This window comes from Ursus arctos, unplaced genomic scaffold (genome assembly GCF_023065955.2).
Source record: "Ursus arctos isolate Adak ecotype North America unplaced genomic scaffold, UrsArc2.0 scaffold_16, whole genome shotgun sequence".
Classification (NCBI taxonomy): domain Eukaryota; kingdom Metazoa; phylum Chordata; class Mammalia; order Carnivora; family Ursidae; genus Ursus; species Ursus arctos.
This window is the reverse complement of record NW_026622830.1, coordinates 4,928,841-4,944,078: the sequence shown is the minus strand read 5'-3', so window position 1 is coordinate 4,944,078 and position 15,238 is coordinate 4,928,841. Positions and strand designations below refer to the sequence as shown.

Here is a 15,238-nt window from a genome sequence, read left to right as displayed (position 1 = left end):
GTGCTTCATAAAAACTCCTTACGCTTCACATCCAATTATCTCTATGGGGCATATTTTACAATAAAAGAGGTTTTAAAGAAAGATGAAAAAATAGAGATTAAAGGAGAAAAGGCATCTAATAATCTCAACAGATGTAAAAGAAGCATTATATAAAATTCAGACCTCATTGAGGATTTGTAAAAACTCTTAGTGACTTTCTTCTATACAATAATTCACCTGTACTCTTCAAAACTGTCAAGAGTATCGTGAGAGGCAAAGAAAGGCTAAGAAACCGTTAGAGATTAAATGAGCCTAAAGAAACATGATGATCAAATGCAGCCCATGATGCTGGGTTGGATTCTGGACCTAAAAACCAACCAAACAGAAAAAAACCCTGATTTAAAGGACCCTCTTGGAACCACTGGACAATTTGATTAAAACCTAAATATTAACTAACATAATATAATAAAAAATCATTAAAAAAAAAAAAACCTAAATATTAGAGGGGCACCTGGGTGACTCAGTCGGTTAAGCATCTGACTCTTGGTTTCAGCACAGGTCATAATCTCAGGGTCCTGGGATCGAGCCCCGCATTGGGCTCTGCGCTCAGTGCACGGTCTGCTTGGGATTCTCTCCCTCTCCCTCTGCCCCTTCCCCCGCTCACATACTCTCCTGCTCGCTCTCTCAAATGGAATAAATAAAATCTTTTTTAAAAAATCTAGATATCAGATAACGGTATTGTATCAAAGTTAAATTTCCTGACTGTGGTCACTGTACTGTGATTCTATGAGTGAATGGCAAATGTCCCCGTTAGACAAATGCACATGGCAGTCACCACAGAGAAAGCAACGTGACGGCTACACTTACTCTCAAATGGCTCAGAAAAAAATGTGAAAATAGAGAGTGAATGTTAACTCGAACACGGCAAATCATTGACAGCGGATGAATGTGAGTAAAAAATAGACAGGAATTCTTTCTACTATTCTTGAAACTTTTCTTTAAGTGTGAAGTTATTTTTAAAAGTTTAAAAAAATAGGGGCCCCTGGCTGGCTCAGTTGGTAGAGTATGAGACCCTGGATCTTGGGGTTGTGAGTTCGAGCCCCACATCGGGCATACAGATTACTTAAAATTTTTTTTTAGTTTTTTTAAATTAAGGGGCACCTGGGTGGCTCAGTCGGTTAAGCATTTGCCTTCAACTAAGGTCATGATCTCAGGTCCTGGGATCAAGCCCCACATCTGGCTGCTTGTCCCTCTGCTCCCCCCTTCCTGTGCACTCGCTCTCTCTCTCTCCAATAAATGAAATCTTAAAAAAAATTAAAAACTTTTTTAATTAAGAAAGAGTGTAAAAATAATCTCTTAACAAATTAGAAATATAAATTTTCCTAAGCTGATACGATGTAGCTACTAAAAATACAAAACAAGATAGGAAAAGAAGAAATCAAACTACCAAATTTCACACACAACATTGTGCAGTATGCAGAAAACCCGAAGAACCCCTGGGGAAGTTATTAAAATGAATAAGTGAACTTAGCATAATCAATGGAGACAAAATCAAAATATAAAAATCAATTCCATTTTCATAGCAGCAATCAGAATTTAATTTTTTTTTAAGATTTTATTTATTTGTCAGAGAGAGAGAGAGAAAGTGCACAAGCAAGGGGAGGAGCAGGCAGAGGGAGAAAGAGATCCCTGCTGAGCAAGGAACCTGATGTGGGACTCGACCCCAGGACCCCTGGATCATGACCTGAGCCAAAGGCAGACACTTAACCGACTGAGCCACCCAGGCATCCCTAGAATTTAAATTTTAAGAAATGATCTCATTCACATTCATGCAGAAGATCAAATACCTAGAACTAAATCGAAAAAGGTACAGAAGATCTCTACAACAGAACACACATACAAACACAAAGAAATTGAAGAAAAATCTATAAAAAATGGAAGGATGAGAAAACTAAATACTATAAAGGTGTCAATACTTTACAAATTGATTTCTAGATGCAATGCAATTCCAATGAAAATCCCAAGAGGTTTTTTTTTTCCAGAAATTGATGCACTGGTACTAAAATGCATTTGGAGATTCAGAATCAAGAACAGCCAAGACAATCTTGAAAAAGAACAAAGTGGGAGGACTTACTGTACCCAATATCAAGATTTTGATGATAAAGTTGCAGTAATGAAGACAGCATAGTCTGGGCACAACGACAGATAAAAAGACCAAAGAAGCAGACTAGGATGTCCAGATATGGACACTTGATCTAAGACAAACGTGGCAAAGCAGAGCATAGATCAAAGGTGGTATTTTTCAGTAAATGGCACTGGGTCAAGTGCATACCACATGGAAGGACATGAAACTTGACCCCTACCTCACATCATACACAAAGAAAGCAATTCCACGTGGACTGTAGATCCAAATGTGAAAAGTAAAACAATAAAACTTCAAGAAAACAATATAAGGAAGTAGCTTTTTTTTTTTTTTAAAGTAGACACCACGCCCAGCATGGAGCCCAATGCGGGGCTTGAACTCAGGACCCTGAGATCAAGACCTGGGCTGAGATCAAGAGTTGGGCGCTTGCCTGACTGAGCCCCGCCAGGCGCCCCTATAAGGAAATATCGTGATGGTCTTAGGGGAGGAGAATGTTCCTTATACATGAAAAGAAAGCACGAAGCATAAAAGAAAAAGTTGAGAAATCGTGAACTACATTTAAATTAAGACCTGCTCATCAAAAGACATCATTCAGAGTACCATCATTTCCCTATCTGTAAAACTGGGATAATAATTGGACTCACTCAGCAGCAATTGCTGTGAGCCTTCTACAATTTAACAGATATAGATATTAAATAGATATTTAACAGAGACTCAGCAAGTATCATCCAGGCTTCACAGAACAGTGTCCTTAAGGAAAGATGTGAGGGAAGGCTGCAGGTGGGGAAGTCCAGAGGACTGGTCAGAACAAGAAACACACCAGGGCTTGTGCGTGGAAGGAAAGGGAGTGCGTCACAGGCAAGAAGAAAGAGGCAGAAGTCAGAAAGCACATCTGATGGAGGAAGGGAGACCAGAAGAGAGCTACCTCCCCCTCTACGATAGAGGGAAGAATGCCCTCAGATTCAGGTTGGGGTGAGCTATCAGTTGAAAGAGATGGCTTAGTTTCTGCTTTCTTCATGAAGTAAGAGTCAAGGTCATCCGTTGAAGAGGCATGGTCTGAGGCTGGAGTAGAATCCTGCCAGCCCCATGAGGAGTGACAACACAACACAGCAGGGCAACTGCACCGAAGTCCCCAGAGCACAAGGCAGTCGAGAAGCAAAACAAGTGAGCAATGCTCCAACTGATACTTGTCAATTATGCGACGTATTTTCCTTTTCTGAGGACAGCACGTGTGAAAGAAACCCAGTTAGCAATCCTAATTATTTAAACCCCAGTAACTTTCATCAGCATTTGATCCCTGGCTCACCAGGTGACCAGTACAACAGTAACAAGACTAATGGGAAAACCTAATCCAAGGGTGCCCTTCAGGCAGAATCCCAGCCACCTAGAGACAGCCTGCTGTCCACCTCACCCACAACAGTCCTCAAAGCTGTCACAGAGAAGTGGCAACCCCTGTCGGCTTAAACCAGACCCAGCAGAGGGCTGTGAGTGTGGGAAGAGCCGGGGAGCTCACCGGTTGAAGATGTTCTCACTGAAAGCATACTTTTCCAGGCGAGCGAGTGGAGGCAGGTTTTCCTGGCTTGAGATGTCCAGAAAGGCCGTCACCCTCATGCTGTCACGATCTGGGCCGTAATCTTCAAATCCATCTAAAGGAGAAGAGGGGACAAAACTGCATTCATCAGGTCACACTTGAACAAAGGCATGCCCTCACAGCACACCTTCTACCCTCATGGCCCTTTCCAGTGGGAGCCTCTGGGTCTCCAAACTTGACAACTCATCTAAAATGAAGAGGGTAGGTTTAGAATCCAAGTGAAGGGTGTCAAGGCCAGAGGCATAAAAAAAAAAGCTAAGTGCCCTTCTTTCAGTGCCATCAGTCTGATGTGGGTCACCTCCAACCAACATAGATGGGAACCTCCCCTCTGCTGGGGAAGTCAGAAGCAAGTGAACAAAGCAGCTAGCTGACCTCTATGAGCAACATCCATGGAGTGCTATGCAAACAGGTGTAAGATGGTCAAAAGAAAAACAGGAGTTTGACCTCAAAATCAAGAATATGCTAGAAAGTCCATCCCAGTTTAGTCTTGTCCTAAACATGCTTGTCATACAGCTTCATGCACCACGTGACACTGATTCCCATCAAACCACACGGCAATAACACCCAACCAGGCCCCTCCGACACGAATGTCCAACAGCTTCCTCCAGCCCCTCACTCTGGCCAAAAATGAGTCTGTGGTCATACTGACTCCTCCCCCTGAAGCCTGCTCTTCCCCGCACCCCAAACTGAGAGCAGGCAGACCCTCCCTCCAATGCAGTGCAGTGGCATGGCTGAGCTCATGGGCACTGGAGCCAAGCATCCCTGGAATAAGATGGATCCCCCAAACACAACTTACTAGCTGTGTGACCACAGTAAGTGATTTAACCTGTCTACACTTCCATGTTTTCAATCAGGGATGATATAAAATGCCCCATCAGGATGTTGAAACAAAGGAGTCTGGGCATGTCAAGACCTGCAGGATCTAGCCCCTCATAATCTGGCCAACTTCACCATGGCCACCACCCTTTACCCACTCTCGCTTCAGAGGCATAAAGGCTTCCCTACTATCGCTTGCACCGTAATAGCTGGGCAAAAGCATTACTAATGCAAAAAAGCAGAGGATTCCTACCTGGCAGAGAAAAAAAACAGTTAATTTAGGCAGTAACTGATAAGAGTTTAAAATAAGAAATGACATGTTTGTGCCTAGGTATTTACTTTGAAACACTAACCTCATTTTTTCTCCACAAATTCTTCTATGCTAGTAATTAGAGCTTATTAAAAATTTACACTGTATAACAGTTACCCAGAGAATTTTAATAAAGAAGTATACATTTGTAGAAAATATATGTGTGATGCAATCAAATACATTATTTCTTGCAGGATCCTTGCCAGGGAGGAATGGGTCCCCACTGAGTCACAGTCAAGCCCCACCAACCACAGTCACTTTGTATGAGCTATTTTCAGTGCATTTCAGGGCCCAGAAGGAACACGCAGCCTCCATCCCACAGATATTTACAAAGCACTGTGGACCTCGCCTGCAGTGGACTTTAAAATATCAAGTTAAAACAGAGTTTGCAGGGCACCTGGGTGGCTCAGTCGGTGAAGCATCTGCCTTTGGCTCAGGTCATGATCTTAGGGTCCTGGGACTGAGCTCCACATGGGGTTCCCCGCTCAGCCGGGAGTCTGCTTGTCCCTCCCCCTTACTCGTGCTCTCTTTCTCTCTCCGCCTTCTCTCTCAAATAAATAAATACAATCTTTAAAAATAAATATATAAAGCAGAGTTTGGTAAACTTTTGGGACCACAGATACTTTTGGAACCTGATGGCGGCCACAGATATGCATACTCAAAATTTTCATAAAGAATCTGGGGTTTCGGGGCATCTGGGTGGCTCCGTCGGTTAAGCGTCCAATTCTTGATTTTGGCTCAGGTCATGATCTCAGGGTGGTGAGATCAAGCCCTGCGTTGGGCTCGGTGCTGAGCGTGGTGCCTGCTTAAGACTCTCCCTCTCCCTCTGCCCCTCCCACCCCCTCTTTAAAAAAAAAGAATCAGGGGTTTCAAAGATCCTCTGAGGTCCACCTGTGTACTTTGTGGGTTAAGAACTACTGTTTCAAAGTAACAAAAAATATGCAGGCACTCTTCGAAAAACCTGTCAGAGAACTAAAGCACTTTGTAATTAGTTCCACAAAAGAATAACTCTTATTAGGGAATATTAATGATTCCACTATGCTAACTGTATAACGTTATACTAACTATATACGTGGAAATAAAATCCATAAACCACACAATACTGGGTAATAACTACTGTTCGTTATTTCCAGGAACTGTGCTCAAAGCTTCGTGTCTAGCAGTGGTTCATTAAATTCTGACACAACAACCACATTAGCCCCATGTTTCTGGTAAGAGAGCTGAAGCTGAGAGACGCCAAGAAAGCTGCCAAAGGCCACACGGCTAGAGAAGAGCGAGTCAGAATCTGAACTCAAACAGTCGGACTCTAAACATTGCACTGTGCTGTACTGCCAGAGGAAACCTACATTTTAATTTTCAAAGAAACCCTCCCACCTCCCCGTCGGAGCTTCAGACTTGGGGACCTTTCCTTAGTTCTTCAAATGCACCAAAATCCTTCATCTCCATGATTTTCTACATGTCCTTCCCACTGCCTGGGACACTCTCACGTCTCCCCCCCCCCGCCCCACCCCCGTCCCAGCTTAGGTACCCCTCCCCTGACCCCAGGGCAAAGGCCACTCTCCAGTTACAGCCTCTCCCGGAGCTGTGGGCTCTTCGGTCCTAACACTCTCACTAACAAAAGCAGTGGCACTGGGTTTTGTAACCGTTTCACGCTTGTCTCCCAGTGGCTCCGTGGAGGCGCTACAACGCCAGCGCCCCGTGTAGTATCTGACAAGTAGCAGATGCCCCATAAAAAGCAGCAAAATGGAAAGACGCCACTAAAAGAAACGTGAATGAAAACAAATATCAAAGAAAATAACTGCCATTACACAGAATCACACAGAAGGAGCCTTAGAACCGGCCTTGATAAATGCCCTCAGTTTGTGGACCCCTAAATAGATGTGCCCCCAAAGCAGCAGCAGAACTAGGATCCTTAGCACCCAAATGCTCGGCGTTCAAGTCCAGTGTTCTTTCAAGAGATGTGCAGGCAAGTCTACGAAGATGAAGGCTGAAGGACTCGAACACCAAAGTCAAAGGGAAGGGTTATGGTCTCAGAGGCAACCGAAGGAAGGTGAGAGACTTCCGTTTCCAGCCGAGATGGTAAAAGACCCTCACATTTTACACATCAGACCAGAAAACCATCGACGAAACAGCAGTTTTCAGGCACTAGGCAACAGGCAGCACGGACGAGGGCCCTCAGAGAAGGGACACGAACACGGCACCGTGAGACGGCCGCCTCTGACCGCCCAGAGAGCTTCCAGAGTTCCAGAGAAGGAAGACTGCAAGGAAGGGCGCGGCAGAGGCCAACATAGGGGCCGCCAGAAGCTTCCACCTGGAACTGATCAGCGCACACGTGAGAGAATACTAGCAAGACTGGGGAGGAACCACAAGAAAGGAGCCCACAGGTCCTTCCCCGCACTCACATGCATGCAGCAGCATTCTGTTCCCACCCTAGGACACGTGGCACTGGTGTAGTAGTGGCTAAATTAGTCTAGACTAAAGCCTGCTCCAGACCTGCCCTGATGGAGCTTACGCCAAGCCTCACTAGAATCCAGCCCAACCCAGAAAAGATAATGACATACCATAACAAAACCCAACATTAGCGGATGTATACAATTTGTGCTGTGAAATCCAACAACTAACGCCCCCAAATTCTTAATGTCTGGCATACTATCAAATATTACAACGCGTGAAAAGAAGCCAAATAATATGACCATAATCAGGAAAAATGAATAAACTGAGAAAGTCCCCAAAATGTCAGAGATGATAGAATAGAAAATTAACTTGAAATAGCAATTAAGGGGTACCTGGGTGGCTCAGTCAGTTAAGCGTCTGAGTCCTGGTTTCGGCTCAGGTCACGATCTCAGGGTGGGGAGATCGAACCCCACACTCGGCTCCATGCTCAGAACGAAGTCCGCCTGAGATTCTTTCTCTCCCTGTCCCTCTGCCCGTCCCCACCCACACTCGTGCAAGCATGCACACACATGGTGCACGCTTTCTCTAATAAAAAGAGAAAAAGAATGCTCCATATATTCCAGAAATACATGGAGATATTAATGAGAGAAATGGAACTATACATACAAAAAAAAAAAAAAAAACCCAAACGTAAATTCAAGAAATGAAAGACACAATAACTGAGTCAAAGCATAAACTAGAAGAAATGAACAGATTAGAGAACTGGAAAAAATCAGAGAACTTGAAGATACAACAATAGAAACTATCCAAAACGAAGCACAAAGAGAAAAAAAAATAGGGAAAATAAAAAAGAACAGCGCCAGTTATTTGGAGACATTATCAAGCACTATAACATATATAGAACTGGAGTCCCAGAAGAAAAGAAGACGGGGAAAAAAGAGAGATAGAGAAAACATTAAAAATTTTAGAAGAACAGCTGAAAATTTTTTAATTGACATAAACTGTAAGCCTACAGATTCAAGAAACTCAACAAACCCCAAGCAGAATATACATAACGAAATATCACATTGAAGCACAAAAATCAGTGATCAAGAAAAAAATCTTAAAAAGCGGTCAGGAAAAAAAAATACACATTACATTAAAAAAAGATGGGGCGCCTGGGTGGCTCAGTCGTTAAGCGTCTGCCTTCAGCTCAGGGCGTGATCCCGGAGTTCTGGGATCAAGCCCCGCATCAGGCTCCTCCGCTGGCAGCCTGCTTCTCCCTCTCCCACTCCCCCTGCTTGTGTTCCCTCTCTCGCTGGCTGTCTCTCACTCTGCCAAATAAATAAATAAAATCTTTAAAAAAAAGAGAGAGAGATTAACAATAGACTTCATGTCAAAAATCATTAAAGAAGGAGAAGATGATATCTTCAGAGTGCTGAAAGAAAAAATACTAATCAGAATTCTTTACTCAAAGAAATCTTTTTCAAATTGTAAGGGGAAATACAGACTTTTCAAATAAACAGAAGCAGAAAGAATTCACTGCCAGCACACATGTACTATGAGAAACGTGAAAGGAAGTTCCTCAAACAGGAGAAAATGACACCACATGGAAATCTGAAGCTTCTCAAATAAAAGAAGAGGCTCAGGAGTGGTATATGTGTGGGTCAGAAAAACAACGACTTTTTTCTCATTTTATAAAATCTCTTTTAAAAATGCCTGACTACTAGGGCGCCTGGGTGGCTGAGTCAGTTGAGCATCTGGCTCTTGATCTCAGGGTCGTGAGATCAAGTCCCAAGCCGGGCTCTGAGCTCAGCACGGAGTCTGCCTGAGATTCCTTCCCCCCATCTCCTTTCCCCTCTACTCCTCATCCCCCCCATGCCTCAAGTAAATAAATAAATAAATAAATAAATAAATATTTAAATAGATCCACAAATCTAAGTCCAATACATTTTTCGCAAGGGTGCCAAGGTAATTTAATTCAGCAAACAGGGCTAGAATAACTGAATACACAGGTGAGGGGAAATGTCCTTTGTCCTTAATTAACTCAAAATAGATAATGGACATAAAAACCATAAAACGATAAAACTTCTAGAAGAAAAATCTTTGTGTTCTTTAGTTAGGCAAAGATTTCTTAAAGGGGTACAAAAAGCATGTGCCACAGAAAGAAATACTCATGAATTCAACTTGATCAAAATTGAGAACTTTTGCTCCTTGAAAGACGTTGGTAGGAAATAGAACACCAATTGGGGCTCCTGTCTGGCTCAGTGGGTAGAGCGTGTGGCTCTTGTTCTCGGGGTTGTGGGTTCAAGCCCCATGTTGGGTGTAGAGATTGCTTAAAAATAAAATCTTTAAAAAAAAAAAAAAAGGAAATGGAACACCAAGCCATAGACTGGGAAGAAAATATTTGTAAAATATATCTGATAAAGGATCTGTATCCAGAGTATATAAAGAACTCTTAGAGCTCAATCGTTAAAATAAAAAAACTTGAACAGACATGCCATCACAGAAGGTACACAAATGACAGCTAAGCAAGATGTTCAAGACAGCTAAGGAAAAGATGTTCAACATCATTAGTCATCATTAGTAATCAGGGAAATGTCAATTAAAACCACGGTGAGATAATACTACCCACCCACTAGGAAGGCTAAGAAAATTTCTTAAACTGACTCTATAAAACGTATTGGCAAGGAGCAACTGGATCTCTCATACGTCGCTGGTAAAAAAATGCAACATGGTACAGCTCCTAAAATGGTTTGGCAGCTCCTTAAAAAAACAAATATACACTTACCATCTGAGCCAGCAATCCCCCTCCTAGGCATTTACCCAGGAGAAATGAAAACGTGTGTGTTTACGCTAAGACTTGTATTTGTGTGTTCACAGCAGCTTTATTCCTAATAGCCAAAAACTGGAAATAACCAAAATATCTATCAACTAAATGGATAAACAAAGTGTAGTCTATCCATACAAAGGAATACTTCTCAATAATAAAAGGGAATGAGCTACTAATATGCAACAATACAGATGCATCTCAAGAGCATTATATCAACTCAAAGAAGCCAGACACGTAAGATTTCATTCTGCATAATTCTGCTGACATGAAATTCTAGAAAGACAAAACATACTAATATACAGCAGAGCAGCGGTTGTCGGGGATCAGGGGTGGGGAAAGGTATGATGGCAAATGGTCATGACATGACTTCTGGTAGGTGCAGGAAATGTTTCATTTCCTGGTTGTGGCTGTGTGGTTGTGGTCGCACAAGAGAACATACTTATTGAGACTCATTTTAAGAAATAGCCCTTCAGTGAATATTATTATATATAAATTATACTTCAGCACAGGTGAAAGGAATAAGAAAAAAGGAAGGAGGGAGGGAGGGAGGGAGGAAGGATGAGCAGAAGGCTGGCCATTCTTCTATTCTTCCCAAGCCCGCTTTACAAAGACTAGAATGAAACTACCTGGCAAGTTACTGGCACCACTGTGATTAAAAGAATTCTTAGGAGTATCTAACTTCCTTTGCTCTGATTCTGTATTTATGAAGTGAGCCTGAGATCTTAATCTCCTTGAGAACTCCGATTCAGATCCAGAGAATGCACAGTACTTATGAGACCACGGGGAGTTGTGTGTGGTCTTCAGGTAAACCTTCAATTCATTTTAAAGGCATGCAGGAATGTATCTTAAAATTGCCAAGCTATTCATATTTGTCAGTGTGGTGCTATTTGCCCCTGAATGGTGTTAATAAAGCACTGTCAAGTTCTTACTCTAGACTCTGTCCAGTGGGGAAGTGCTGATCAATCAACCTGAACACCTTAGCCTTCTAGGCAAATATTCATCTCATTCTAGGATGTAATAAACTGACATCCTGATTTCTATTCTAACACCAGTCCCCTTTTCCCATCCCCATTTTTACTACCTTAACCCAGTATAGATTACCATAGGAGCATGGGCTTTGACAACTACATTCAAACCCCAGTTACTGTGATTTCCAACAACTTATGGTGGAGTTGAAGAGAAAGGAGCCCCTTTCCACCACACACACACACACGCAAAACAAAAACAGAAATTTAGATAAAATATTTAAAAATGCAAGAAGGCAGGAAAGGCAGAAAGGACATCCTCAGTGTCAGTAAGGAAAAGGGTAATCAAGGTGAGAACAATTAGCATAAGGTGACACCCTATGATCAACATTTAAGACCTACATATAGGTCCTAGGCACTAAGGTTTCGGAAAGCCACATGGGGATAAATGATATGGGTGAACTTAAAATCAAGCCCCCAATATCAGACCGTTGAGGAAAGGGGAGTACAGTTAGAGTGGGAATAGGGGGAGGGTAGTCAATCCTGAGAAATCAAACCACAGGCCTACATGACCTATGAGCGCTGAGTCAACTTACACCACCTGCAAAGCTCTTGGGAGGATCAGTGTCCCGAGGTACTTCAGTTCCAGGCACCCCAGCACAAGCACACAAGCAGCTGTTCTAAAGAGCCTTTCACAATCCAAGAAGCATGCGATTTCACAAAACTATCCCCTGCTGACGATAAATTCCAAGCATACATGGTTGCAAACCTTCAAGAAATGAGCAGACATAACAAATGAGAATTTACACACCCAAGATTAGAAATACTAGAAAAATCTAAACTAGACTATCAAATAATTATGCATAGAATGAGTAGGATTTAAAACGTAGATATCAAAATGAAAGAAAAAGAAGAATGACAGTGGGAAGAACAGGCACATTTGAAAAAGAACCACGTAGAAATGAAAAATAGAGACAATTTAATTAAAAATTCAGTAGCTGGCTTAAATAGCAGTTTAGATACAGCTCAAGAGAGAGTTAGTGAGCTGGAAGATTGATCTGACAAATCACCAGAACACTGCACAGAGCAAAAAGGACCTGGAAAATATGGGGACAGCAGTTAAGGCACAGGAAGAATGGAATTCTAAGGTCTGAGATAAGGCCAGTGAGAATTCCAGAAAGAGGGATTAATGAAAATAGGAAGAGGCAATATTCAAAGAGATAATGGCTAACAATTTTCCAGAATGGGGAAAAAAATGAATACTCAATTTGAAGAAGTACAAACCTTGAATGAGTGATTAATAACAAATCCACCCTTGGGTACACCGCAGAACACCCATGGCAAAGAAAAGCCTCAAAAAACCGCACAAAAAAACACAAAAAACTAACAAACAAAAGAAGCAGAGAAAGATCACAAACTGAATCCCGGATCTCTCACTTAAAAGATGTCTGAGGCATAGTACTTACGATCAATAGGAGTGCGGGGTCTTGAGTCAAAATACTTGGTTCTGCAATTCCACGTGGCTTCTTACCAGGTATGTGACTCTGGATAGATATCCCACCTCTCTGAGTCTCAGTTCCCTCCCCCTAAAATGGACACCTGCCTCAGATGACGGCCGCAGTGCAGAATAAATGAGATGAGACAGTGAGACATAGTTACACAGCATCTGAAATGCACAGCACTGTGAAAAGATCAGCTAGGCTATTATTATTAAGTCACTGAGCACACTAGAACACTGCTTAGGTTTCTGTCCCTAGGCTTCAGGACAACCATAGTCACTACAAACTGTGTGTGTGCAGTGTATGCGGTGCGGGGGTCCTGGAAAGAAAAACAACAGAGGGGGAAGCCTCTGTTTTAAACTTGGCCTGAAATCTAGCTTGACCCCTAAACCATGCATGTTTGTGGCAAACTTTACATCACAGCTAAGGCTAAGAGAACTGAGCTGAGATTTGGGATGCTAGCTGCCACAGGAGAGACAGAGTTAATGCTGGGACCTCATTTACATGCCTACTGAAACAAGGGGCGCCTGGGTGACTCAGTCAGTTAAGCGTCTGCCTTCGGCTCAGGTCGTGATCCTGGGGTCCTGGCATGGAGCCCCACATTGGGCTCCCTGCTCAGCAGGGAGTCTGCTTCTCCCTCTCCCTCTGCCTCTCCACCTGCTTGTGCTGTCTCTCTTTCACGTAAACAAAATCTTAAAAAAAAAAAAAAAAGTACCTACTGAAACAAAACAAAGAAATCAACACTGGAGGCATGTAACAGAATCCAGAGATTGTATGGTGCGTAATAGTCACAATATCCAGGTTATAATCCAAAATTACTCAGCAAACAAAGAAACAGAAAAACATGAGCTAGCTAAAAGAGACAAAAATCACAGAAAGACTCTGAAGGGCCCCAAATGCTGGAAAGACAGACAAGGAAGTTAATGCGACTATGAGAAAGCACTCATGGGTGTGGAGGAAGGGCGCCAGCACTGGCTACAGAGATAAGGAATCTCAGCAAAGACATGCTAACTACACACTGAATAAAAACTCTGAACTGGAAACAACATCTACGATTTGAAATTCAAGGAACGGACTTAACTGAATGATCAAATAATGCCAAATCCCCCAAATCTGGTGACAGAAAGAAGTGTATGGAATCAAGGATCTTAGCAAACCCCAAGAAGATACACACGCAGAAAACCACACCTAGACACATCCAAGTCAAACTGCCAATAACCTTGAAAACAGCAGAGAAAAGCAAGCACTGCGCACAAAGAAGAGGATCCGAACGCCCTCTCCCGCCGCGCCGGGAGCAGCTGAGGCAGGAGGCCACGAGGCCGCACCTGTGCAGGACGGGAGGGAAACCGTCCATCCAGGACGTGACACCCAGTGAGACACCCTTGGGAATGATGATGAAATAAAGACATTGCCGGATCACAACAAAGGGGAACAAAGAATTTATTTGTCACACACCCTTTTAAGCAGAGCCAGCCAACACAGACTATGAGAAATGGTAGAAGCGCTCTGCAGGCGGAGGAGAAACGATCCCATTTGCAAACTGGATCTTCAAAAGCAATCGAGAACATTGGAAATGGTAAACATGTCGGTAAATTTTTTTAAAACTGTATTTCCTCTTCATTTCTTCAAAAATATGTCTGATAGTCTGGAGCAATGCAAAGCAAAAATGAGAATTTTGTACTGTGGCATGTAGAACATACGCAGTCACACCACATAATAGAAACGGTAACATAAAGTAGGAGGGTAATAAACGGAGCTCTACAGTGGTCAGGTTTCACCGTTTTACATGAAGTGCTGCATTATTAACTCTAAGTAGACGGTTTCTGTCTCCACAGCTAGACGTGGGGACCCTTTAAAACCCTGGGACCGTGTCGTATAATGCCTGGCACACAGCAGACACTTAATAAATATTGGCTTCTGGAGAAGTCAGTCTCCCGAGACTTTGATTACCAGGATTCAATTCAGGAGTCCAGCAGCCCCTGAGAAAGCGGAGAAAATCTAGTTTCCACAACGACAAACGTGAGGCGCAGCAGTGAGCCGCCCCCACAACCTAAGCTACAAAGCAACCAGGACATTAATTCGCTTCTGCCTGCAAAAGTGAGAGGTCGGAGTTTCGAAAAGGAAGACAGCAGCTCAAAAACTACCCTACGATTGGTAAATAAAGGAAGGAAGGAAGAAAGGAAGGAAGGAAGGAAGGGAGGGAGGGAGGGAAGGAGGGAGGGAGGAAGGAAGGGAGGAATTAGAGCATTCAATATAAGTGCATGAGTTCATCAAAAATACCCAACCATCCTAACAATGAGTATAGTAGAAGGAAATTGGGGGATTCATAGTAAATACGTGAGCAGGGGCAGAGGGAGCTAGAATGTGTAAAGCACATTGAAACAGTAAGAGATCTGATTTGCAGAGATTTCTGTTTTGTTTCATTTTAAGAACTAGAGCTACAGACTTCATCTCATACAAAACAAAGACCCACGTTATGTAAATGCGGCCGCTGCTGGTAGCCACTCAGAGCCAGAGAAGCAGCCTCCCCAGCGCCCCAAGTTGGTCCCACACTTTCTGACAGCTCTGACCCTGGCCAGGAGGCCACCTGGCCTCGGAGTGTGGACAGCTTGGGACATCATGTCCCCCGAGTGGCACAGGGAAGGTACATTAAGCATCACTAAGTCACAGGGTGGGCAAGTTGTTCCCAGCCAATTCTCTAATGACATCAACAAAGTTGCCTTCTGCTG

At 43.0% G+C, this 15,238-nt stretch overlaps 1 protein-coding gene across 1 annotated transcript in view; it reads right to left on the bottom strand.

The window, feature by feature from the left end:
* The window catches only part of LOC113258763 (serine/threonine-protein phosphatase 4 regulatory subunit 1-like), a 79,684-nt gene that overhangs the window by 48,674 nt on the left and 15,772 nt on the right, over positions 1–15,238 (bottom strand). Inside the window, exon 3 of the mRNA XM_026503802.4 lies at positions 3,636–3,768. Within this exon, the coding sequence (XP_026359587.1) occupies positions 3,636–3,768 (133 nt within the window). The remainder of the gene's footprint in view (positions 1–3,635; positions 3,769–15,238) is intronic.